This window comes from Pocillopora damicornis, chromosome 8 (genome assembly GCF_964200805.1).
Source record: "Pocillopora damicornis chromosome 8, jaPocDami1.2, whole genome shotgun sequence".
Lineage (NCBI taxonomy): Eukaryota > Metazoa > Cnidaria > Anthozoa > Scleractinia > Pocilloporidae > Pocillopora > Pocillopora damicornis.
Window position 1 is genome coordinate 5,312,398 of NC_142677.1, and position 27,449 is coordinate 5,339,846.

Sequence of the window (27,449 nt, forward strand, 5' to 3'; positions counted from 1 at the left end):
TCAGTTTTTCCTGCGTATATAAACTCAGATTTCGCTGTTCAGGGGGCCTTTCTTTTCCTTTCTTTTCCTGTAGTCACACTCGTCACAGTTCGCTTTCGAGCAGTATCTATGTTATTCATTTCGTCTTCGGACAGAGTTTTCTCATCAAGTGCAAGAGCAGTTTTTGAGTAATCGTAACAATGTAAGTATCATTGTTTCGAGTTTGCTGTATTTCTTTCGTATCACCTTTACTTGATCAATTGTTGTAATTTTGTGCTTTTTTTAGTGTCAACCCTCATCGTTTTCCCACATCAATAAATCGCCTTTTATCAGTTAATCGTGGTGTTGGAAAGTTACTGTTATCGTAGTTACAAACACTTCACCCATGTTCTCATGAATTCTTACAGATATCTATCTGCGTACCTCTACTTTCTATACTCAACCCACTGGAGTTCCTTCTTGCACCTAAAAAAAATCAAATGTGGACCATTACAGAAGAGAAAGTAAACCTAGTTGTTATTAAATGTTATACTAAACATCAAAAGAAGCTTGTTTACAGTACAGCGGTACTCCTTAGTATAAAATGTTATATTTTTTTGTCCTAATTGTTTTTGTTCGCATGACAGCAATACGAAATAACTGCATTGAGGTGTTTCCAGCCAAACAGGTGTAAATCACTTTTTTTTTCAACACCTTGGGCTTGTGCATTAGAGCTGGACACTTGAAAGTTTAAATGCTGACAACAAGCCTTGAATACTGATCCTCCACATCCACTCTAAGAATGGTAACACCATGACTCTTGTGAGACACGACAATGAAGAAAGATCGTCAAATGCCTTGTGGTCTTGAACAGCAATCTCATAAGCTTCACCCAACATTTGGTATGAAATAAGATCACACCTGATATCAACAATGAAGGAGAACTTTTCAAAAAGTGTTTTTACGGCTTCTTCATCTGGTAATCAACGCATGACCATCAAAGTTCATAATATTAATGATGATGCACTTTCCATGTGGGCAGCTTACCATTTTATAGCACTTAGATATCTCTGTTTCTATAAAATAATCAAACCAGTAAGTCTTTTCTATAAGATTTTGATTCCCCATCAAAAATAATTTCTGAAGTTAACTTACAGTGTGATAGAAATATGGTAGGTGAAGTTATTCAATTCATGTGTAGACTCATAAGTATACCATGTAAGGGACTCATGGGATACATACACTATAGCCTCAATTTGGCACAAAAATGAGCATGAATATTTCCCTACAGATGTTGACACAATCTGTTCCAAGATGTGAATAGTTTTGCAAGAGCAAAGTTCAAGGAAAAATGTGAGCCTCAAGGAACAGATAATGTCTGAGGACAAATATGTTTTTGTGCAAAATATTGTATTTATTTTCCTTCAAATATTTTGGAATGTGCAAAAAAAATGTTTACAAACAGCTTACTATTTCCTGCTTGGGATGTTTTCTTTTGAGTATTCCCTGGTATGGCTTAATAAGAAAAACAAATATTTCCCTTCTTCTTCTTCTATAATAACCATATGACAAAGACTTATCGTTGTGGACAGGAATATCACTGGTGATATCCTTGGATATCCCCCAGTTTTAGCTAAAGGATATTCGGTCACATGATGGTTAAGACCAATCGCATGCAAGTAAAATATCTGATGGATCATTAACGATGTTATTCCAATTGAAGGTATTTTATAACTCTTGCCAGAAGGAAATAAACTAAGTTATATGCTTCTGCTCCTGCATGTAGTTATGAGAAAAGAAATGACTGTTTATTTACCATTTTTGATTAAGACGACTTCACACACCCAATAGAATCAGCTAGGGTTTCTCATGGTAAGTAAGAAGGAATGCCCCCCCCCCCCCCCCCATCCCACACATATATAAAAATTTATAAATCTGAACAATGTCAAATTCGCAGAAAGTTAAGTTCGACATGTCCAGTTGTCTGAGCTCACCAGTAGATTTGCGTGATGAGGAAAATTGCATGGTGAGGAGTCGTGGTTTCTGGAACTCCTCGATTTTGCCTAATTTGCTGCTGGTAGCGCGATTATTTCCCTGCTACACGCAAGACAGTCTACCTTTAAGGTGCCAGAGTGTCTCTGAGAGAAGTTTTGGCGGACTTGAGCCGCCATGTGCACAAAGAAATGGACCTCTTAGATCAGATTCAGGAGTGACCTCGTCCTTCGGAAATGTTTTCAACTCCTCGTTTAACAATAGGACTGGATTCTTGGCTAATGACCCTTTATCTTCTGATGTTGACTGGAAACTCGAGGAGAATGGAAGTCAGCCAGTGCGACGAATATCTCACGATTCTGTCAATATTTTCATCAATCGCCTGAATAAGCACCGAGCTATATTTTTGGCTTGGAATGTTTTCCTGGAAGTACAGCCGCCTAAGATACCATTGTCCGGTTATGGAACTGAAATACGACGGGTTCTGTCACTTTCCTACGTATGTCCGCAAGCAGGGTCGGTCAGCGGTAGAGTATATGGCGCTTTTACTGGCGCTGAAAGGGCCAAGAGACACGCGTCGAGAATAATATCCGAATAACGTGGCTACTGTTAATGTCTGCTGGAGATATTGCATCAAATCCTGGCCCAGCTCTTAACACGTCCAAAAATAAAAGAATGAGAAACCGCAACATTTCTGCTGCTATTTGTCCTTCCTGTGAGAAAACAGTTCTAGAAAACTCAAAAGCGTGTCCTTTGCGAGGTCTGCATGCATTAATAGATGCTCGCTCTTCCAGACGTTCTAGAGTCGCTAGCTTTAACGTAAAACAAGTCCGTGCCGACACACCAGTAACATGGACATGTAGCCACTGTTTAGTATCCTTACTGCCCTTCCACGCATGCTCTGAGTTGGACACAACCACTCACGCTTTTCTTGATGAAAACTTTGTTGATAATATTCAAGAATCCTCAGCTCCAACTGCAGTAATCTTTAAGTCATGCATCTGAATACTCAAGCAATGACGTCAACTTTCGATGGGTTTCTACTTACAATGAAGATCTATCCAATGGATGTTGCTCTACTTAGCGAAACATGGTTGCGAGATCAAAAGGAACTGCTTAACTACGTGTCAACAGATGGGTATGCTATACAGAGTTTCGCCACCGTGTAGCCACAAAAGGATCACTCCAATTCCTAAAGTCGATCAACCGAAGTCTGAGGAACACTTTCGTCCCATTTCAATTCTCCCCACACTATCAAAAGTCTTTGAGAAACTTGTCGCGCTGCAGATGAGCACCTTTTGTGAATCTGAATCAGTACTCCGCGATACAATTCCTTACTTTCGTAAGGGACAATCGACCAATACAGTGCTAATGGGTATGCGCGACGAGTTGTTAAGAGCGATGAAAAAGAGTGAGGTTACTCTCATGGTGCCAGTCGATTTCTCTAAAGCGTTCGACACAGTCAATTACAAGATTCTTATAATACAGTTATCAACACTTGGTTTCTCGAAGCTGTTTCTGCGCTGGTCGAATAGCTACTTGAGTGACCGGTCACATTTCGTACAGATCGATGATCGTACATCTGAATAAGTGAACGTACGGTTGGGTGTGCAGCAAGGGTCGATCCTCGACCCAAGGTTATTTAACCTCTACGTTTCCGATCTGCAAGATCATCTCCCTTACTCGTTTGGTTCATTTTGAGACGCTGACGATCCTACAATATACTCCAGCTGTCCAGCTCCTGCGTTACAAAGATGTGCGCAAGAACTAAACTCCACACTAAACACTGTGAGCTCCGGTCTAATAACTCCCATCTAGCACTTAACTCGAAAAAGACAAGACGATGTTGCTGTCCAAAAGCCGGATGTCACATGTACATAGTTTAGATAAGAATCGACCGCTTAGTACAATCTCAGATAACACATTCAAGCAATGTTCAAGAGCTGTTACGGAACAATACAAATAATAAGAAAACTTGAGAACTTTGTCGGTTATAGACTCAGAAAGCACTTAGTGGAGTCAATAGTGCTGTCAAAACTTGACTATTGTGACACTCTCTATTACCCTTTGCCGGAATTTCAAGTAAAACGTTTTCAGCGTGCCCAGCTAATAGCTACCAGTTTTGTCCTGATTAGGTATGTAAATAACATTAATGATATTGTTAAGATAGGGTGATTACCAGTAAGACAGCAAAGAGATTTCCACGTTCTCAAACTTGTTCACCAGGCTTTGCACTCCCCCAGCTGGCCGTCTTACGTACCACTAGATACAGTTAACTGAACATCTGCGATCTTTGCGGTTAGGAGCAGCAACAAGATTAATTATCCCAATGGAGAGGGGGCACCTTTCAAGACTCTGCTGCCAAGTTATTTAATGCCCTTCCGGCAAATATTAGAAAATGTAGTGATTTCAAAGTTTACTGGAGGGAAGTCTATGGGCGGCCGTCACCACCAAAAATACAAGGATGTCAAAAAGATCAGCAAATACAAAGATGGTGTAAGGATCAGCTGCAGGATAGCATAGCTAATAAAGGAATGGCATAGCCAAATTATAGACAGTCTAGTTTTCCTTCGTGAAACAGAACACCCTAAACATGAATAGTTTAGCCAAACGAGAAACGGTCTAGTAGCCCATGTTGAGTTGGATCATGAGATTGTGAAATGGACTAGCTCAATTACGAATAGCTTAGCATTCATTTGCAATACAGTACTCAAACGGTGTAGCGTTGCGTTAAACGGCTCAGGGTAACGTCAAGTAGCACAGCGTACGCATAAACGGTGTAGCGTTGCGTCAAATGGCTCAGCATAATTTAGAATGGTACAGCGTACACACATATGGTGTAGCGCTGCGGGAAATGGCTCAGCGTAATGTCGAATGGTACAGCGTACATAAAAGCAGTGTAGCGTTATGTGAAATGGCTCAGCGTAATGTCGAATGGTACAGCGTACATACAAACAGTGTAGCGTTGCGTGAAATGGCTTAGCATAATGTCGAATGGTACAGCGTACATACAAACAGAGTAGCGTTGCGTGAAGTGGCTTAGCATAATGTCGAATGGTACAGCGTACACAGAAATAGTGTAGCGTTGCGTGAAATGGCTCAGCGTAATGTAGAATGGTACAGCGTAGACACAAATAGTGTAGCGTTAGGTCGAATAGCTTTGCAAAACATCAGACGCTCTATCTGAACATTAAATTGCTTAGTATTATTTGAAATATTTCGATGTTGTGGCGAATCGTCGTGGCGTGACGTGAAGGCCATGCCATTCCTTTATTAGCTATGCTATCCTGCAGCTGATCCTTGAGCCATCTTTGTATTTGCTGATCTATACGACATCCTTGTATTTTTGGTGGTGACGGCCGCCAAGGCATCTCGCCGAAACCACCAAAAATACAAACCGCAAATGGAACAGCGATCTGCTGGGAGCATGACGTCATCGAATGTGAAGACTGACACGAAACCATTACATGGCGTAGTATAGTCTTCACTTCGCTTTGCCGTAAAGCAGAGCCAATTCGGTAAGTTTCTCCTCTTTCTTCACTGCTGATATTGCACTTATTCGTTGTCGTTCATGAAAGCGTCGTTCATTAAAATTGCAACGAGACTGAATTCTACCGCGGTTTGCCGGCCTCCCGGTTTACCACAGTTTGCACGCGTTGGTGGGCCTGAACATGTTTATAGTATTAAGTAGTGTTATGACGTGCATTAAATGTCAATTGTCGAGCTCTCTTTTCTTTCTCTGACTCACGCTTACTTTTTAATGAGAGTCCAACTTCAACGGCTCTTTGAACATTGGAGGAGTACGTGAGAAGTTGAATATTGTGTGTGCCCTGGACGCCATGGTAATTTAACTATTAAACTCAACTATTATTAAAATGTGCATTAAATGTCTATTGCCGAGCTCTCATTTCTTTTCTTTTCTGACTCGCGCTTACTTTTCAAAGGGAGTTTAACTTCAACGGTTCTTTGACTTTGAACATTGCAGGAGTACGTGAGAAGTTGGATTTTGTGTGTGCCCTGGACGCCATGGTCACGCAACTCTAGTCAATATATCTAGTGTGTACTGAACTCAGTCTGTAGCAATAATAATAATAAAAATAATAATAATAATAATAATCACAAAAATTAAAAAGACGAGAATTAGTCCTTCAAGATGGTACATTCCCAGTATAATGCTAGAAAGACCTGTTTGTTTGGGCCTTTTGACAACACTTTGCACAAGGTGAAAAGTTCCAGTCTCAACAAAAGATGCAAGAAAAATTGTTCAGATTATCCATTAAAACCTTATTGGAAATTATACTAGACACTTTCAGAACCAGAAGAATAGCACATTTAAAAGTTTGCAAGGTTCGTGTAAAAGACAATGGTTGCAGGCATTAAAATGTTGCTTAAAACATTGGACGAGATGTAGGCTTATTTCTTCCTATATTTCTCATATAATATGCTGTGACTGAACCTTTGCCAATCCCAAGAAGTTATTTTGACGGACAGGCCATGCAGTTATAGGTTAAGATCCCTATAAAAGTGTTTTAGTCACTACGACTAGCGCTCTTGGTACGGCAGTGGATATGAAAGGTTTGCACAGGTTATCAATTATGTGCAAAGGTGGGGATGGGACAAATTCTGAGGCATTACTTCTCTTCCACGGTTGTAAACTTCGACTTTGTGAAATAGAGATGCTGGATTTTGTTAAATGTACAACTTGTAGAAGGGAAAACATTCCTACTTTTTTTAGAACACTTGTGAAAACATTAAAGTGGTTCCAAAACACATGTTTTGACATTTGTGAAAATAATAATAATGTACGCAAAAATGACTGTTAGTGTAGAGAAACAAAGGTGATTTTTCCAGTAAGGTTTTCACTGATAATCTGAACAATTTCTCTTGTATCATGTGATGAGACTGGAACTATTAACCTAGAGCAAAGCTTTGTCGAGAGGCCCAAACAAACATGGCAAGCAACTGAGCTTCATGTTCACGATATAGACATTGTCACAAACTTTCAATATTGAAAAACCTACATTATACCCCTACAAATTTCTTGTAACCCATTTCAGGCTCGAAATGTACGCAAAAATTGCATATTTCGGAGCAACTTCAGAATACCCCGCAACTCATTTACATGTCATTGAATAAGAATAGCGTCTATTGTGTTATGCCTCGATCTTCAAAGCCTCCCGACACATGTAAATGAGTTGCTTTGCGGGGTATTCTGAAGTTTAGCCCATATTTCCACAACTGTTTTCTTGAAAAGTTTTCTATTGCATTGCAATTTTCAGAGTAGGTTTAAAAAAAATTTGAAAATAAAACTTCTTTTTGAATGAAGACAATTCAGAGTGCTACATAAATAATAAACTCCTAAAGTCCCAAAACAGATTCTAACCCTTATTTCACAACCGGAAAACGTACAGATTTCGTTTACACCGCACAAAATATATTCGTTCATTTCCCTCGCTTAGCTTGTGACTATACGAAAAAAGTCTGGCAAATGTATCTCATATTCCACATGATCTGAAACACTAAGTCTCCAGATATGTTTACAACGAGCACTGAATCTACTTCCGCTCTCATGAAGATGAAGAGGAATTTTGGAAGTAAAGCCACTCTCTAAGCGGCCTATAAAAGTTATCATACTCCGTAATTGTTTAAAAGCAAACCGCAAACCTTAATTTTTCTCTCCTGTCGCAGCTCAGCTCGGACTATGGTCGGCTCGAGTCATTTGAAAACTCCTTCGTGAGTTGAGCACAAGCTCTTACTAATAGTTCATCAAACGACGTACACGCGGTCAAGCTTTTATCCAATTAGAACGCATTTCATATTCGCGCGACTTTTATCGATGCTGTGACATAAAAGATACTTCACGCATCACAGACGTTTGCATGAAAAACAACTATATGCTGGTTTTAAACATAATTGCAAATGAACAAATATTAAAGAAGGATTTGATCATACACTCAACTTCGACAAGATTACTGGTTAGACAAGTTATTGTTCTCGAGCAAGAATAGCGATGTAAAAAGACAATTTAGATTGCAACTTGCTCAGTGTCACTACGAAAGTAACAAGTCCCATAATGCTTCATTCATTCATTGCGCGTGTCCCACGGAAGTAATAAGTCGGATAATGCTTCATTCAATCTTCACAAAAACTTACTTTGAAATTTCTGAGGAGCCTATAGTTCCTGCGATCAAAATGAATCCAAGGAACCTAGGTGTCAAAGTTTTCCTACTATTTCAAAGGTTTACAAGTAGACAAAACGATCCCCTAAAACACATTCCATTAAATGAGATCGAGAGTCAAGCTCGGCGGAAGTCGGATGATCATCTCACTCTTATATATATCATATAATTATAAAACATTGGGATTCACTTTCCTTCGAAAATTGATATCGCGCTCCTAGTATCTTGTCGTTGGTTACTTTATGGAATAAAAACAAAAGACACTATGCCAACGATAAGAGATTGAAAGAAAGTTGATGTAAGGGAACACGTATGGACTGTAAAAAGACTAAAATCGGCTCTGCTTGCAAAATAAGTCTTGAACAGTTAATCGATCACTACACTAACGACATGAGATCAAAACAGGGATGTAAAAATGGATCAGCAATAAAGCAGTATTTCTACAATATTTTGGAAGTTCTATCTCACAGCTCCAGCGCTTATTTCACAGCAGTAAAATGCAATAGATTTCGTTTAAACCGCACAAAATTTATTCGTTCATTTCCCTTGCTTAGCTAACTTCAATCGTTTTAATTGACGTGAAGTTTTAGATCTTCAGTCATGTTTACTACGAATACCGATGCTCAATTCCACGCTCATGAACACGAAAAGGAATTTCGAACTGTAGGTTCTCTTTTAGCGCACACCTGAAAAAAATCTTATTACTCAATCATGCAGACCTTGTGTGAAACAAACCACAAACCTTAATTTTTCTCTTGTCGCAGCTCAACTCCAACTATGATCGGCTCGAGTCATCTAAAACTCGTCCGTAAATATTGAGCACTAGCAGTTACTAGTAGTTCATCAAACGACGTACACGTGATCAAGATTTTACCCAATTAGAACGCATTTCATATTCGCGTGACTATTATGGATGCCGTGACATAAAAGATACTTCACGCACCACAGAAATTTGCATGAAAAACAACTTCATGCTTGTTTTAAACATAATTGCGAATGAACAAATCTTAAAGAAGGATTTGGTGATACATTCGACGATTTATAGTTATCACGAGCAAGAACTGCAATTTAGAAAGACAATTTAGATTATAACTTCCTTCAGGCACAAATCGAAATCTACTACCTAACATTGTCAGTGTCACTATGTTCATTGCGAGTGTCCCACGCAAGTAACAAGTTCCATGATGCTTCATTCATTCTTCAAAAAACTTACTTTGAAATTTCTGCGGAGCCTATAGTTTCTGCGATCAAAAATGAATCCAAGGAACTTAGGTGCCAAAGTTTCTCATTTAACTATGAAGTTTTCCAAGTAGACAAAACGATCCCCTAAAATATTTTCCATTAAATGAGAGCGAGAGTCAAGCTCAGCGGAAATCAGATGATCATCTCACTCACATGTATTATATATCAATATACAACATTGAAATTCACTTTCCTTAACAAATCATATCTCGCTCCTAGTATCTTGTCGCTGGTTACTTTATAGAATAAAAACAAAGGACACTACGCCAACGACATGAGATTGAAACAAAGTTGATCTAAGAGAACACATATGGTCTGTAAACAGACTAAAATCGGGTTTATCCCACGTGCCTGCAAAAACAAGTCAAGAACACTAAACCGATCACTACACCAACGACATGAGATTAAAACAGGGATCTAAAAAGGCGATCAGCAAATAAGCAACATGTATCCGATATTTTGGAAGTCCCATTTCACGGTGCTAACCCTTAATTCACGGCCGGAAAACGTTACAGATTTCGTTTAAACCGCACAAAATATATTTGTTCATTTTCCCTGCTTAGCTTACGACTACACGAGAAGAGTCTGGCAAACGTATCTGATATTTTACACGATCTGAAACGAAAGGTCTCCAGATATGTTTACAACCAACTCTGAACTCACTTCCGCTCTCATGAAAAAGAAGAGGAATTTCGAAGTAAAATCACTCTCAAAGCAGACTGCAAAAGTTATCATATTCAGTAACTGTTTAACAGCAAACCACAAACCATATTTTTTCTATTCTTTCGCAGCTCAGCTCCGACTATGATCGGCTCGAGTCATCTGGAAACTCCTTCGTAAATTGTATGCAAGCTCTTACTAATAGTTCATCACACGACGTACACGTGGTCCAGCTTTTGCCCAATTAGAACGCAAATCATATTCGGGTGACTTTAATCGATGCCGTGACATAAAAAGATACTTCACGCACCACAGACGTTGCATGAAAACAACTTTATGCTAGTTTTAAACATGATTGCAAATGAACAAATCTCAAAGAAGGATATAATCATACATTCGGCTTCAGCGAAATTACTGGTTAGACGATTTATAGTTACGAACATTGAATTCACTTCCGCTCTCATGAAAAAATATGTAAATATTGAGAGCAAGCTCTTGCTAATAGTTCATCAAATGACGTACACGTGGTCAAGCTTTCGCCCAATTAGAACGCATTTTGCATTCGCGTGACTTTTATCGATGCCGTGACATAAAAGATACTTCACGCACCACAGACGTTGCCATGAAAAACAACTTTATGCTTGTTTTGAACACAATTCGGAATAAGCAAATCTTAATGAAGGATTTGATCATACATTCGATTTCGGCGAGATCACTGCTCAGACGATTTATAGTTATGTCGAGCAAGAATTGCAATGTAAAAGGACAATTTAGATTATAACTTGCTTAAGGCACAAATCAAAATCTTCAACTAGAGTGTCAGTGTCACAATGTTCATGAATCCCACGCAAGTAACAAGTCGTATGATGCTTCATTCATCATTCAAAAAAGCTTATTTTGAAATTTCTGCGGAGCCTGCAGTTTCAGCGACCAAAAATGAATCCAAGGGACTTAAGTGTCAAAGTTTTTCATTTACTTCAACGGTTTACAAGTAAACAAACGATCCCCTAAGACATTTTCCAATGAATAAAAGCGAGAGTCAAGCTCGGCGGAGGTCGGATGATCATCTCACTCAGATATATTATATATATAATTATAAAACCTTGGTATTCACTTTCCTTAACAAATTCATATCTCGCTCTTAGTATCTTGTCGCTGGTTACTTTATGGAATAAAAACAAAGGACACTACGCCAACGACATGAGATTGAAACAAAGCTGATCTAAGAGAACACATATGGACTGTAAACATTCTAAAATCGGCTTTATCCCACGTGCCTGCAAAAACAAGTCTTGAACAGTAAACCGATCACTACACCAACGACATGAGATTGAAACAGGGATATAAAAAGGCGATCAGCAAATAGGCTGCATTTGTCCGATATTTTGGAGGTTCCATTTCATGGCGCTAACCCTTAATTCATAACCGGAAAACATTACAGATTTCGTGTATGCCGCACAAAATACATTCGTCCATTTCCCTTGCTTAGCTTACGACTATACGAGGATAGTCTAGCAAACGTATCAGATATTTAACATAATCTGAAACATAAGATCTCCAGATATGTTTACAACGAGCACTGCACTTACTTCCGCTCTCGTGAAAATGAAGAGGAATTTCGAAGTAAAGCCACTCTCTAAGCAGACTATAAAAGTTTTCATGTTCAGTAATTGTTTAAAAGCAAACCACAAACCTTGATTTTTATCTCCAGTCGCTGCTCAGCTCCGACTATGATCGGCCCGAGTCATCTGAAGCTCCTTCGTAAATATTGAGCGCTAGCTCTTACTAAAAGTTTTATCAAACGACGTACACGTGATCAAGATTTTACCCAATTAGAACGCATTTCATATTCGCGTGACTTTTATCGATGCCGTGACATAAAAGATACTTCACGCACCACAGACGTTGCCATGAAAAACAACTTTATGCTTGTTTTGAACACAATTCGGAATGAGCAAATCTTAATGAAGGATTTGATCATACATTCGACTTCGGCGAGATCACTACTCAGACGATTTATAGTTATGTCGAGCAAGAATTGCAATGTAAAAGGACAATTTAGATTGTAACTTGCTTAAGGCACAAATCAAAATCTTCAACTAGAGTGTCAGTGTCACAATGTTCATGAATCCCACGCAAGTAACAAGTCGTATGATGCTTCATTCATCATTCAAAAAAGCTTATTTTGAAATTTCTGCGGAGCCTGCAGTTTCAGCCGAGTCATCTGAAAGCTCCTTCGTAAATATTGAGGGCAGGCTCTCACTAAAAGTTCATCAAACGACGTACACGTGTTCAAGCTTTGGCCCAATTAGAACGCATATCATATTCGCGTGACTTTTGTCAACGCCGTGACATAAAAGATCACGCACCACAGACGTTTGCATGAAAAACAAGTTTATGCTTGTTTTAAACATAATTGCGAATGAACAAATCTTAAAGAAGGATATAATCCTACATTCGGCTTCCGCGAGATTACTGGTCAGACGATTTATAGTTACGAACACTTAATTCACTTCCGCTCTCATGAAAATGAAGAGGAATTTCGGAGTAAAGCCACTCTGTAGGCAGAATATTAAAGTTATCATATTTCGTAATTGTTTAAAAGCAATCCACAAACCTATGTTTCTCTCTCCTGTCGCAGCTCAGCTCCAAACTATATTCGCGTCACTTTCATTGATGCCGTGACATAAAAGACAGGCGTTTGCAAGAAGCACAGCTACATGCTTGATTTTAACATATTTGCGAATTGGAAATTTTAAAGAGGATTTTATCATTCATTCCATGTATTTCACTCAAAGAGGGCAAAGCAACAACCAATCAAGGAGCCCCCTTTGAAATATTATCCTTTTCTCTTGTTCTATGTATCTTCACTTATTCGAGATCGCAATATATCTGCTCAAAAAACGGTTGTTCCTTGGTGTCTTTAACGCTGTTTGTGAGACACAAAACTCCAACTACGGAAGAAACAACAGAAAAGCTATCCAGTTACAAAGATAAAATTCCTCAGCTGACTGCGCAACAACATAAGTCATATCTCAAAGATACAACAGACTTTATAAACCTCAAAGCAAAAAAAGCTTCCAAAAGAAGTGATAATCGTTTCAACGGACATTACGCGGTTACACACAAATATACCCCAACCCCCCCCCCCCAAAAAAAATAGCAGGGGCTTTCGCGAGCGTCTTGATGGCTAAAATTGGAATGCAAATCCCAGAAAGAGGCGCTTACAAACCGCTCGTTTGGAAACGTTACATCAGATATATAATTTCTCTACTGCACCCCAACAAATACATCGTCAACCAGTTCATTGAACAAGCAACCAAACACCACCCAACAATCAAATTTACGGCTGAAACATGTTTCAGAAGCTAGTTTCTTAGACACCATTACACGACGAAAGATCCAACTGGGAGTCAGAACGAACTTCAAACCAATAGAGACATTCCGGTACTCATTCTTCACAACGTGTCACCCACCAGGAGCTAAGACGGGCTTCTTTAAAGGCGAAGCGCTTCGACGCTCCAGGACTAATGATTATAATCTATTGAGCGTGACTGATAATTTCGTTTTGGAGAAATGAGTAAAGGGATCTTGCGATGCGCAAGTTTGATTAGAAGGAAGACAAGCCGGAATTAGAATATCATTATGAAAACTTAATGACGAAGAGAGACTTAGGATTCGACCATGGAAATATTTGTAGAAAAGGTGGGTTAATACCTGGATTTCATTCGTACATCACATAAATCAATTCCAAACATCAATCAAGCTTTCTCTTTAGTTTAAAAGTTGAGTTGATGTTGTTACTAGATATATTATAGAGGTTGAAAAGTTTTAAATGGTTTCTCTCATGCGAACAGTTTAATTTACTGAAAGGTGGAGTTGTTGTAAAATGTTAACATGAAACACAACAATAAATTTTAATTGATATGTAAAAAGTTTTCATTTGGCCATCTACTGGCAAGTTTTTCTATTAAATTTCAACCTGGCCATTTTCCACAACTTGTAAACACCATCACGAAATAACTAGTTGGGGAAACGGAAAATTTGTAGCATATACACCATGTTTGAAATGCTATGTCCATAATAAGCTAACAGGATTAAAGAGTGTGTAGGTGGGAATTGGCTCACTTGTTTGTATCATTAATTTTCTAATTGCTCCTGTTGCCAATGTTTTGATGAAGCTGGGCTGTCATGGCAAAGGAAGTGAGGATTTAACTGGCACAGTGACTTTTTTTCAAAGCCGGAAAGTATCATCGTGAAAAGCCACACTTGTGCCTGGTAACTCATTCTTATTCTGATAAACTAGTTTTAAGCAGGATACAATATTTTATTACAAAAATTTGATGCATAGGCTGTGCACAAAACTTTAAGTTGACTTGACTTTTAAAGCCAATACCAACTCTCTTCACTTAATAAAATGTTAATGGAGTCAGAGGAAAAAACTAATGTGCCATACATACTTATGTGCAAGATTTCAAGTAAATATTTTAATTACATGAATATTACCTGATACTAGGAGATCTAAGAATATTCAAAGTAATATAAAATTTGGTTGAAAAATGGAATTCAGCATAGGCCAAAGAGACATGATTCTTTGAATAAGAAATGTGTACTGATTAAAAAGCCAAGCAAACTTTTTTACAACACCTGCCTGTACCTGTGTGACATGTAGTAAAGTCATGCGAAGTTGTCATAATCTCGGTTTTAATATTGAAGACATGCACATGCAGATTTCCTAGACATGTAGTTCAAGCATGCCATCTCTTCAAAATTTTGATGCACACCTCAAAAGGAAAACAAATAAATATCAAGTTTCTATTTATTCAATTTAAGCAAATCACTTGCCTTTAAGAAGATTACAATCAATCGTTTTTAATTCAGGATCTTACCATTTTCATTTGACTTTGGGTAGTTAACTTGCTGAGCAAAAGTCATCTTCACAAAATAAACACCATAATTACATCCTCGTTGTTCCACAGACAATATTCTATAATTATCATGTAAAATGAGACTTTTTTTGGAGTTCAGTGATGCGGATTGGTGATTGTTTTGTAGGAAATGGCTTCTGGTGGTTTGGGAGGACCAAAGTATCCTCTAGGAACCAATTTTTGAGATTTTGTGTTAAAACGGCAAAACATTAGCCAGGAACAAAATGTAACATTTTTATCTTTTATTACTTTTTCAGTACTAATTAGTGGCACTTCATTGTTCACTTAAAAACAAATTCAATTTGTTAAAATGAATTGAAACTATACATTAACAAGCCACTGAATATTGCTTAGCAGATGCTCCATCTCCATATTCATTTGCTACGTGAACATAGATTTGTAAACAATATGCAGCATTATTCAGCATAAGAATCATGGCATCTCTTTAAAGACATCAAAGGGGGACGTTAAACATTTCATGTGATGTATTTAATTTCAGACCATTTCATGGCCAACTGTGCACCAGTAAATTAATAATATTGGGTCACAAGCTAGTCTTACTAACTAAACCTACTACAAAAAAATGTCTTTTTTCTTATTAATAATTTTTTACTATTGCTACTCCAAATAAATGTCAAGCACTAAATATTTTTGCACAACTTAGTGGCTGAAGGGCAGGGGGATCAGGACTAGAAGCCCCTTGCTCAAAGTGGTCATTAAATTGTCTTAGTAAATGTCAATTTTTATAATACTACTGGACTTGAGTAAAATTAAGGACTTTTTTTTCCAGAAAAAAGTGTTTTTATGGTATTGCACTACAACCAACTAAAATTCATTGAAAATCTTAATTATGATTGGTAGACTTCTGATGGTGTTCCAACAATAGAAACATTTAAAACCTTGACAAATATAAAAGCAAAGGACCTTATCTCAATGACAATCTACCATCATGGCACTTTTAATATTTTAGAAATAACAGAAAAAAGATTATGGCTGAATTACCGCTAAAAGCCAACATAAGAAGCTCCAAATGTCAGGATTTTGAATTGTTGACTCATCATCTGGACTTTCATCTTTTTTGAAAAAAGTACATTGACAACTTCAACTTTATTTATAAGACTAGAGGTACCTTAACATATAAAAAAAGATGAACACACTTTTCCTGATACTAAAACAAAACTAGTGGTACTAGTAAAGAAGTAGGCATTGTTTTATGGTAAATGTATGTGCTAAATGCACACTCTTAAACACTACAAGAAAAATCTATGTTCATGTATTTAACAAGTTATGTTAATTTGAGAGAATAACCTTTATCACCCAATTTTTGCATAACATCCATCCCAATCAGCAGATCAGTGGGTGGAGCAACAGCACCAACTAAGGCATTAACATTAAATTTCTGCCCTCTTATAATAATTTTAATTGGTACTGTGTAACACTGCAGAATTGTACCTCCTGGTATTGTGACCTTCTTCTTCTTAGTGTTATCAGGTTTCAGATCCAAACTACCTACCAGTTTATCGGAAATGGCAGTCCCTACTGTATTTCCAGTATCAAATGTGACATTTCCTGGGACCCAAGAGAGATATCCAGCCTTGTCCTCAATTTTAACGGGTTCCTCGTCAATTGAGATCTCCTTGGGCTTCAGCCCTAAAAGAGAAACAATAAAAGAATATACACTTTGTACTTTAACAAAACAAAGTCATGTGGATAGGTTACCCAGCCATATCAAGGCAGGGAAAAACTAGAGAAACCTTTTCAATCACCGAATAGGCATAGGGTGAGAAGTGCTCTCATTAGCACTCAGTAAGTGATCATCTTCTTTTATTTAAACATAAAAAGTGACTGACTTTTCAATAAAAAAAGATGATGACTTCAACAGCTCTAAGTTTGTCAGGGTCTCCTAAAGACTCCACCCAGAAAGCCAAGGACAGACATCAACAAAGATAAGCCTGAAAAGGATGATACCTTAGCAATCATGAAATGTATAAAGTTTAGATCAACAAAACTTGATCTGCCCATATCACTTTAAATAGATAATGGGAGAAAGGAGTATGAACAACCTTCTTGATGGAATAATTTCCTAGAACTAGGCCCTCTGTAAAAATTATTTCGTACATCATTAGAAACAATGTTACATGTATATCAACATTTACATTCTACATTTGGAAAAAAAGGAAGATTTGATTCATCATATAATATGACCTTTAATGCTTTAGCCACAAACAATTACTTTTCTAAAACATGGTATGAAGGAGCCATTTTAAAACACTTTTTAGGTGTAGTAGCTGCCCTCTCAAGGAAAATATATGCTTCTAGAGTACCTTGAGCAACATAAAATTCAATCAATAGCAGCAAATAGGTAGCTAAAGAAAGCTAACAATTCACAAGGAAACTAGTGGTTAGGCAAGCTGGCTCATGGTAATTAATCAACAACTTTCCTAAAAGTTTTCATGGGTTCATTGATGGATTACATTAAGTATTACATATTATATGTTAATACTATTTACAATAAACACAACACTTACTAAGAATAAGGCCCTCGCAAACAGCCTGATAAATAGGGCTCCTCACTTCACTTTCAGGTTCCCTCATATTCACAAGAGCCACCTCTCCAACATCATCATCATCATCATTACTCACACTGAGTTGCAGTCTGACAGGTGCAGTGGTGAGCACGAGATTTCCTCTACAATTTAGTCTTAGGCTCACATGCTCGCCAAGTTTTGTTCTAAATATTATTCTCTCATTTGCAATGGTACCATATTTCAAGCTGATGAGGCACAAGGATTGCCTAGGTTTGCAATTTTGGTAGATCCCTTTTGAACCCTTAGGCGCTATATTTGCCTTAGGAGAATTATGCATCTTTTATGCCTCTATAAGCACCATAATCAAAGCTTAGGTCCATGAGGATCTTATCTGTATCCTGTAAAGAAAACAAAATAGCTCAATGAATGCCTTAGTTGTACATAAGCATACATATTCACAAAAATTGTATGAGTACAAAAATCAGATCTTAAGTCATGCACAGACTTATCCTACATGTAGTTTTTTCCACAAATCACTTCAACTACCTAATTACTTATGGAAAAAAATGATAAAGATAAAAATAATGGTAATATTTGGACATGAGTTAGAATATAGATTGTAAGAATGAATCTTTAATTTTGATGGAATTGCTGCTTCAATCTTACTATTGGAACTCAAACTAATTATTCATATTTCACACAGGTTTGCTGAGGAAAAGAAATTGGAGTTTGTTTTTTACTTTTTTCTTTAGTGGCTATAAATATCCAGCAAGATTTCCATGAAACCCCGCACTCCTTTATGAATAAATTTTTTTGATAAAATTACCTTTAGGACTAAGGCTTTGTTTAAGCTCAGCATGGGGTAGGACGCTTTCTTTTCCATATTCCCATTGAATTTCTTTCACAGAGTTAGACTGTGAGTGAGTTTTGGTTTTCTCATGTAAGATGTTTTTGTGTAAACAAGATGTACAATCAATTGAGTAAAATCAAGGTTAAGCGTCTCCATTTTATTGTTGCAATTTTTATCCATTTTATTGTTGCAATTTTTACTATTTGGGAAAGCATCCAAAATGTTCATTTGAGTCTTTCTTCTGCTGATTTCAGAACTAATAACGCTGAAATTTTCCCAATATCCCTATAATCTTGGATAAAACTTCCACGTTTGAGCTATTAATCACAGAGTGTATACGAGAAACCCCCTCCAAATTGTAATTATGAATACCGCCCTGATTACCACAACGCCAGTCTGCTCAGCCAACTCTTTACCTGTCGTCGACGCTTTGTGTTCTTTCGAAAGAGATAAAAATCTCCGACTTGCATATATCTGACCATTGAACCGAAACTAATTTTTTTCTTCTTCGACTTCTTCGTTCTTCCAGAGGTATTTAAAAGCGCTCTTGGCTAAACGAAAAGGTTCACCCACGCCGCAGCCATCTTCATCGATCTCTGGCAAAAATGGATGTGTTACCTCTACTTTGGGCCTTGGCAATACATATAACGACGTACAAACCTTCTTCAGTGTTTTCTAAAGAAACGGTAGCCGCCCTAACCATCATTTTTGAAACAAGAAAACTTGCTTTACATACGCCTCTATAGCCGCTTTCCCTTTCCGAGAAAAAAAAGTTGAAAATACCGCTCACTGCATAAAATCTTGTAGATTGGTCAAAATGGATCACGTGGTTACCATCTGGTGTGGCAGTTAATTCGTGTACGCGGACACAAATTGTTATTTGACTGGTAAAGATACGTCATACCCCACTACACAATATTACGGCTCCCCTATACGAGGCTATTCTGTCGAAATACAAAAATATTTATATAATAAATTACAATGGGTAAAAGAATATTTACATGTGTTGCGAAGAAAAAAGACAAAAAAAAAATAATAGTAATAATAATAATGATGATAAAGTGGACCACCTTCCTTTTAAATCTTAAAATATCGTTTGTGCTTCGAATGTTTCCTGGAAGGAGGTTGTATTCTTTTGCCCCGCGAAAGGCGAAAGAGCGTTGACCAGTTGATAATCTGCTTTTAGGTAGGTTTAACTGTGACATATTTCTAGTGTTGCGTCCCGACACTTTAAATCTGTCATGAAATAAATCACAAAGATAAGGTGGTGCTTGCTTTGTTCTACACTTATGGACCATGGTAACGGTATTTAATTGAAATTTTTGGCGGACGCTTAACCAACCAAGCCAGGGATTTGCGCGCAGCAGAGACATGATCAAATTTTTTGATTCCTAGGATTATTCTGCAAGCGAAGTTCTGAATGAGTTGGAGCTTAGAAATATTTTGCCGGAGGTATTACCCCAAACAGTAGAACAATAGAAAAGCTTGCTGAAAACAAGAGGATTAATAATTAAAGTAAGAGTTTTGTTGTCCAAAAGATGTTTGATTCTATTGATACCACGTAAATTATAGAGGCAGCTTGAGGACAGTTTAGATACGTGGTCGTCAAAGGTTACGGCAGAGTCGATCCAGACCCCCAAGTCTTTTACAACAGGAGAGAGCTTAATATTCTTCCCCAATAGAACTACATGAGGTAGAGATAAGTTTCGCGTTAGTTGTGGTACGCCAACGACAAGGAGCTTAGTTTTGTTTGGGTTGATTAACAGAGAGTTTAGTGTGCACCACTTTGCGATCTCGCAGGGATCACTATTGAGGTCAAGAATGGCAACACTGACGTCTGACGGGGGAAGAGCCAAAAGCAGCTTGGTGTCGTCTACATAGCCCATGGCTTCGCACTTCTTCGGAACAGAGAGGAGGTCGTTGACGTACAACTTGGACAAAGCTGGACCGAGAATGAACCCTTGAGCCACACCTACTGTCAAAGGGAGGGGGTCAGATAGGACACTACCGATCCTGACAACTTCCTTGCGTGATGATAGGTAACTCTTTAAACCAGGCTAAAGTGGGGTCAGACACATCCAGTAGGTGCAGCTTTGATAGTAAGCTGTCGTGTTGGATGCTGTCGAAAGCTTTAGAAATGTCGAGTAGTACAACAACAGATATTCGTTTTTCATCCATATTCTTAAGGAGCTGGTCCGTGTAGTGTAGTAGTGCGGTTTCAGTGGAGTGGAACTTTCTGTTTCCACTCTGTAGGCCGGATATCTTGCTATTTTTGTCCAAGAAGTCCATAAACTGCGTGTGAGCGGCCCTCTCGCATACCTTTGATATTATCGGTAGGAGGGATATAGGACGGGTGTTTTCAGGGTCGTCAGAATAGCCGGATTTAAGGTTTGGGATGACTACTGCGGACTTCCATGCCTACGCAAAGCAATTCGATGCGAATGAAGTATTAATCAGATTGGTAATGACGGGAAGGGTGGCCGGTACACTGTCTTTAAGTACTCTAGCGGACACTCTATCTAGACCGGGCGTTTTGTTTGATGGGATATGTTTGACAATCTTTTCAATGTCCTGTTCCGTCACAGCATGAAACTCAAATTTATTCGCATTTTGGAGATCTTCCGCAGCTGGTACCACGAGCTCGACTGACTCATCCGAGAGGCCACTGTGATCGCATAGGGCCTTGGTTTTAGGGGCTGCAGCTACCCCTACTGAAACGTAGAAATCATTAAATCTGTTCGCTTGGACCACTGGATCTTCGACAGTAGTCAGTGGTGGATCTCTGTTGGGAAGGCAGTGATTTATAACTTTCCAGTGTTTGTGTTTCCGTTGCACTTCAGTAGTTCGGAGCGAACATATTCCTTTTCAGTGATTCTTATCTCTCGTTTAACTTCTTGACTAAAAAATCGAAAAGCGTTCCAGTGGAGTTTGTCGTTTGTTTTACGCGCCTTCTTCTGCCAGCTGTCGCGGATTTTCATCAATTGTTTGATCTCAGGTGTGATAAACGGATTCGGGCGTGACTTGATCTTGATGCGTTTAATTGGTGCTTGTTCACTCAGCGTGTCGAGAAATAACCTATTGAATACATCAATTTGATCGTCGAAGTCGTCAAAAATATTAACAATGTGAAAAGGGACATACATCAAATCGCTTAGGAATAACTCAGAGTTGTAGTATTTAAAACAATTGATTCTTAGTCATTCCGTACAAGCCCATAAGTTCAATTAATGTCTCTTTATTGTCGCAAACGAAGATATATACTGAAACTAGGCGTAATAATACGGATAATAACTATTTAAATTATAAATGCACATAACCTGAACCTGATCTAATAAGAGCTATACGCTTCTATTACTATACATAACATTACATATTGATTAATTTTTGGATAATATGCTTATCCCTTTTTTACCTAATCACCCAAAATCAATTCTTTAATTAGGCATGGTATCATAAATGAAAACTTTTCTAACGCTTATTAAAAATAAAATTGACCTCATACTACAAACATTTGCATTTTTGCAAACTTTGAAGTTACTAGCGTTCCTTCTCCATTTCATGCTTAATATTTTTGGGGGGAAATTTCAAACGAACGAATGCTTTGTTTACAAAAGGCAAAATATAACTTGTGACTAAAACATAAACATAAAACATAACTACTTATGTATCTTCTGGGTCATTTCAATATTGACCTTAGTATTGGACTAAGGGAAAACTCCCTTTTTAGGACATTCATATTAATGACGTCAAAATACAGATTAAAAATCTGTGAGCTGATGTCCTTTAAAAATTTAAAACAGAAACTTACAGGCCCTGTAAAACTAAGTTAGCGCTTTATGCAGCTTTCCCTTCACTGCAAGGACAGGCGTAAAGTGTACTTCTTTCCCGCACTTAACCAAATCAGTATGGAATTCTTTAAAACTGAGGACCATCTACTGCCTTATGATAGAGACTCTTTACAAATCTTTTTTTTACAAATTCTCAATAGTTTGGTTAAACCCACTAACTATGGTGTGGTTGAGTCCTTTGCCATTAAGTTCTGTAAAAACCAGAACAATGGTAAAAATCACATAGAGCCAATGAAACCTCAAGTCACAAACATGTGACTAGGGTGAGACTGGCTTCAATTTAACTTTGTGCTTCGTTAGGAGGGTAAGTTTTGATATTCAACTAAAGCACTGAAGTAAAACAAAAACGTACCTAAAGGACTAAAGGCAAACAATAGACATGTAAGCCAACGAAGGCTTCTGAAACGTTGTGCTCAATTCAGGAACTTCAGCAATGACTGAAATATAACATTATGTTTTAAGAATGTATAAATATCTACATAATACATCTTGAAAAACAGCACTGATTATTTCATTAATCTTAAAACTGTGTTCTCAATCCCCATTAACAAATATCGCCTTTTGGCGTCAGTTTTAACTTCCACAACTCGATTTCAGGTGGACATTTTCTCCTATTTCTTGGACATGGCAGTTCATGTATCCATGCAGTCAAATAATTAAACTTGATATTTCCTTGGACTCAAAAGGCGTTCCCATCTTCATCGTCTTTTTCCTCAGGATCAGCTTCAGGATTCTCCGCTTCGACTGATGTTTCTTTAAGCTCGTCTCCTGAGTAGAAAGAAATAAAAAAAGTTGAGCATCTACAATATCATTACAGGCGTAAGCTGGTCTTAAAACTCTAAAAGCTAATATCAGGTTTCTTGGCGAGAAACCTCAAGGAATACTGCTATTCCGCCAGGAACACTTGCTTATCCGTCCAATATTTTTAAATTGTTTAAAGAAGACATATTACACAATACAAACGAATCAAAACTTTTTGCTTCCATACCCCCCCTGACAGCCAAAATTTCCTCATAAGGGTCCCATAAGCCTTATAGTCAAGGCTCATGGTTTTATTTTTATGGTTAGGGCTGACAATTTTTTTTCTTCTTTCTTTATCTACCGTTTTGTAATTGTGATCTTGAGTATCTGAGATGAACCCGACTCCCTTCCCTTGGTTACCTTTGATAAAATCTTCACATTTAATCGAGGAAAGAAAATAAAATGCTTCAATGACGCAGTTCTGGTTTTTTCTGACAGGCAACAAAACTCTGGCGGGTGGGTGGTTGCCAAGCCTTGTGCCCTTCTGGGAGGTTGACCTCCCTAGGCGACACATATCGTTGGAATTAACGACCTGATCATAATAATTATTCAGATCGATTGGTGACGAAAGTGCGTGGGAGAAAAATTAAAAACTATTACTGTTATGATTTAAACATTCTTCTGCAGAAGGGTGTAAAAGGTAAGGTGATTATTTAGTTTGAACATTACACAATATAAGAAGTTCAATGTAGTTACTTAGGTTGAGGCCCTCGCCGAGAACTGGGTAAGACGGCTTACTTAAACCGTCAACTCCTGAAGTCAGAAGTGGTTCTTCCATCTCCACAACAGCGCCATCCACAACATCTTTGTTATCTCCCACATGACTCAGTTTTGGTGCCCAGCTAAAGAAGTATGATGTCTCCTTAGGTGCCTTAGGTGTACAGTCTTGGTAACTATCTTCGGTTAAAATTTTGGAGTTAAGAAGAGAATCTCCTATGCCTCGGTGAGCGCCTTCAGCACAGCTGAGGTCCAGGAAAATCTTATCCATATCCTGCAACCAAAAGCATTGTTTAGTAAATACCTTGCCACCTTTGAAGTGCATAAACCTTTTAAGAGTCCAGATAAGATTACAATTAAAAAAACCAGCAACAGTAACAACAACAACAATAAGAACAGCATCATCAACAAAAACTGAGCAAACAAACAAATCAAAAGGTACTCCAAAGATATGATCATGGTCAGGATCGTTTAAATCCTGTCACCCAGAAAATGATGCGGTTATTTTAAAAAAATGACTCTATGATTAATTCTACACGGTGAAATTATAAGTACTTAATTGTGTGAACAGTTAGAACGTTTCACAAACTCTATCTTGGGATTATAAGTTTCCAGACAGCACGGTATTCCACATCGAAATAAAATATAATGCAAAAAAGCCTGCTTACCCATCGCGGACGTTTCGTGTTCCCATGAAAGAGGAATTCGTCTCCTACTTGAACATATTTGACAACTGAACCAATTTGAACATTTTCAGCTATCATTTCTTCATCCTCCCAAGTATCTTTGAGATCCTTAGTCGCCAGTCGAAAAGCTTCACCCACGCCGGATCCTTCTTCATTGATCTTCCTTCCATAAATAATGATAGCATCACCACTAAGGTGAGTTTTTGCTTTTTCAACAACACCGCAATGACCTTGTTTAGCATTGCCTACATCTGTTAATGTCACTCTGTCCATATGTTTGTTGATAGGTTTAAAATCAACATGCATTATGGAAGAATCACCGGGCGATTCTTCCATAATGCAAGGCTTAAACTGTTCACATCTCGGGCTGAGATGTAAACAGTTTAAGCCAAGCTCAACATCTGTCATCGAGTCTTTTCCATATTTGCCTTCTTCAACGATGTCTCTCGGACTGGGCATCTCTGTTTGGGTTTTCAACCTCTTTCCTGGCCTTTTAGGCAAACTTGCTGTCTTCTTCCCTCTCAGCTACGAGGAGAGAAAAAAGTTCACAATGTAACAGGAAGCGAAGTGTAAAAGTATGTTATCATTTCTTAGCCATAGTTGTGTTGATAACACTCAGTAGCCCTTGGTGAAAGGAAAAGAGGTGGAAGTAGGGTAATGTAAAAAGATAAGAGATAGGAAAGGTGAAAAACGCAAATGACAAAACATAGGAAACTTCAGCATTAACCCTTAATTGGAGAGAGATGTTTATCGTTTTGTCACGTGCGTAGAAAAAATAAAGTTCCCACGAGGAATCGAACTTCTGAATTTTTCGTTTATTTTTCTATGTTCCGCGTTCACGACGAAAAAACTGCTCTCCCTCTTTCACTACAAGGCTCAAAAGTTATGGACCCCTCTATTATCAATTACTTGTCACCCTTACAATACGTATTTGCTGAATGTTTTCTAGTTCAAAGTGTTTTTCTGTTTTGTTCTTCTTCGTCTTCTTTTTTCTGACAAGTACAAGCTGCCAGACATTAACTTAATCAATCACCACACATCCTACAAGAAGTGTAACTGTAGATGAATTCAGAGTGAGGGTTGACGCATCACTCCGCTCATACGACTGATTTTTGAAATTATTAATAAAAATTTTTTCAGAAATATACTTTTAGAACTTCCAAACATACCTGTACATCTAACTCTCTTTCAAGTGATAGTTTAGTATCCTGAAAGTAGGTCAAATGATACAACAATCAGTCAATGCACTAAAAGCTACACATTGTTATTATTAGAATGTAAGTTGTTGCTTTACCCTCTCAGAACTATGACTAAGCTTAGAGCTGCAAATAAACACTGACAAAAGATGTTTAAGACACATCAGATAAACAAATAAACGTTATTCATCAACTGGAGGGACCGTATTGGAAAAAAAACTGTGCTCGAGGGTGGAACTCAAGACAGACGGCACAGCTTTTCCCAATAATGACCGACCTAGGCTGGTGAAAAACAGTTTTTTTACCTGAAACTTGACGAAATGTTTGCCAAAGGAACCCGAAATATGTTTGACATTTCTGCGGCAGTTTGTATTTCATGATAGTTTTCTTTGTCTTGAAGTAGGTTTTTCTTTTCGGGATGATAAAATTCGTTGTCGCTTGATAGCCTTCGCTGTCTGAATCCATAAATGTGAATCACTTGTTACAACATTTACATCATTAAGCCTCTCTCGTAAATCGATTGAAAGGTGTAAAATGCGCTTGGGTCTCGATGGAAAAATAAGGACCGCTGGAGGGCGCGGAATTAGCCAATCAGGTTCGAGGATTTACGATTCCGGACCGCTGAGATGCTTAAAGAAAAAATGATAAAAAATGCAAATTGTGGATATCACCCTTTTCAGCCTGCTAAAGTAAATCTTTTGGAACACAGCACGGGTAGGAATGCACCACTTGACATGCTTCACAATAATGAATACTTTTAAATTCATGAAGCGTTTTAAATTCAGCCAAGAGACTACAAGCGAGGAAACATTCTCTTGATCACATCTGAGATGTAACGAAGATCAACGAAGTTCAGCTAAATAAGTTCGTGTTAATACAGGAGTATTTACAAAATGCACATAACATGAAGCTCGTCTCCTGACATATACCATTTGACGTACTGTTTATGTCAAATATTGAGGGTAAATATGGTCAATTAACCAATGCGGAATTTCTACTACAAAATTAAACTTCTTCTGGAGAGCAACCAAACATACCCTGGCATCAGCTTCGAACTCTCTACGCAGGATCTCTACAAGCAGCTCGATTTCAATGGCCTGGAAAATAATTAAAAAACACTCATGAGTTCACTGAGCAGTCTTACTCAAGAAGCTAAAATTGACGTATTTTTGCAATGGCAGTTTCTGAACAGAGAGGGAGAGGATTTGAGCAGCTACTACTTCAGCTAGAAAGTAATGATTCTCAAAATAACAACAGAACGAGACAGAGATAGTTAAAGGTCAACCAATTTTTCTCTAAGGGCTACAGTCTATGTGAAATCTACCTCGGCTGCAGCCAACTCTATTCTATAAGGTTGTAGCTAAACATTTCTAAGAGTTGTATTTTAAAAAAGTCCATCAGCTAGTCTGCATTTACGCTGTTGAGTGGAAAGAGGTACTCCTTACGAAACAACACGAGCGAGGACCCTCAGGCAAGGCTTCTCTTTAGTTAATCGAATCGAAACCAGTTAATAAAACTCCATTCAGTTCATCAATTGAAACCTTGACAAAACTCCATTCACGAAGAAAAGTGAGGAATATCACCTTATACAACAGTCCACCAACTAGTAAACTGCGTGTATAAATACTACTGGGTGAGTAGAGGCGGCGCACATGAAACAACACTGTGACCCTCATCCAGAATTCAACATTATCCACAATTCAAGCCACTTAGGGTGTAGCATCCAACCACCATATGCTTAGCAGATAAATAGCATTCACAGTAAAGATAATAAAACCTACAGCGAGTTCTATACTTTGCAAAACAATCATAGTTAGCCCTATGAATGGCATAACACAATGACGTTCTTAATGAGGCTTTTCCA

At 38.0% G+C, this 27,449-nt stretch overlaps 2 protein-coding genes across 2 annotated transcripts in view; both read right to left on the reverse strand.

The window, feature by feature from the left end:
- Positions 1-27,449, reverse strand: part of LOC149041090 (uncharacterized) — a 166,395-nt gene that overhangs the window by 138,059 nt on the left and 887 nt on the right. The gene's annotated exons all lie outside the window — the stretch shown is intronic.
- Positions 16,129-27,261, reverse strand: LOC113681737 (uncharacterized). The gene is made up of 10 exons (XM_089214606.1): positions 27,169-27,261; positions 26,623-26,682; positions 25,559-25,597; positions 24,306-24,914; positions 23,683-23,977; positions 22,313-22,376; positions 20,840-21,119; positions 19,936-20,394; positions 17,488-17,806; positions 16,129-16,609 (listed from the first exon to the last, which is right to left on the reverse strand). The coding sequence occupies exons 1-10, from the start codon at positions 27,259-27,261 to the stop codon at positions 16,245-16,247; spliced, it is 2,583 nt and encodes an 860-aa protein (XP_089070732.1). The 3' UTR covers positions 16,129-16,244.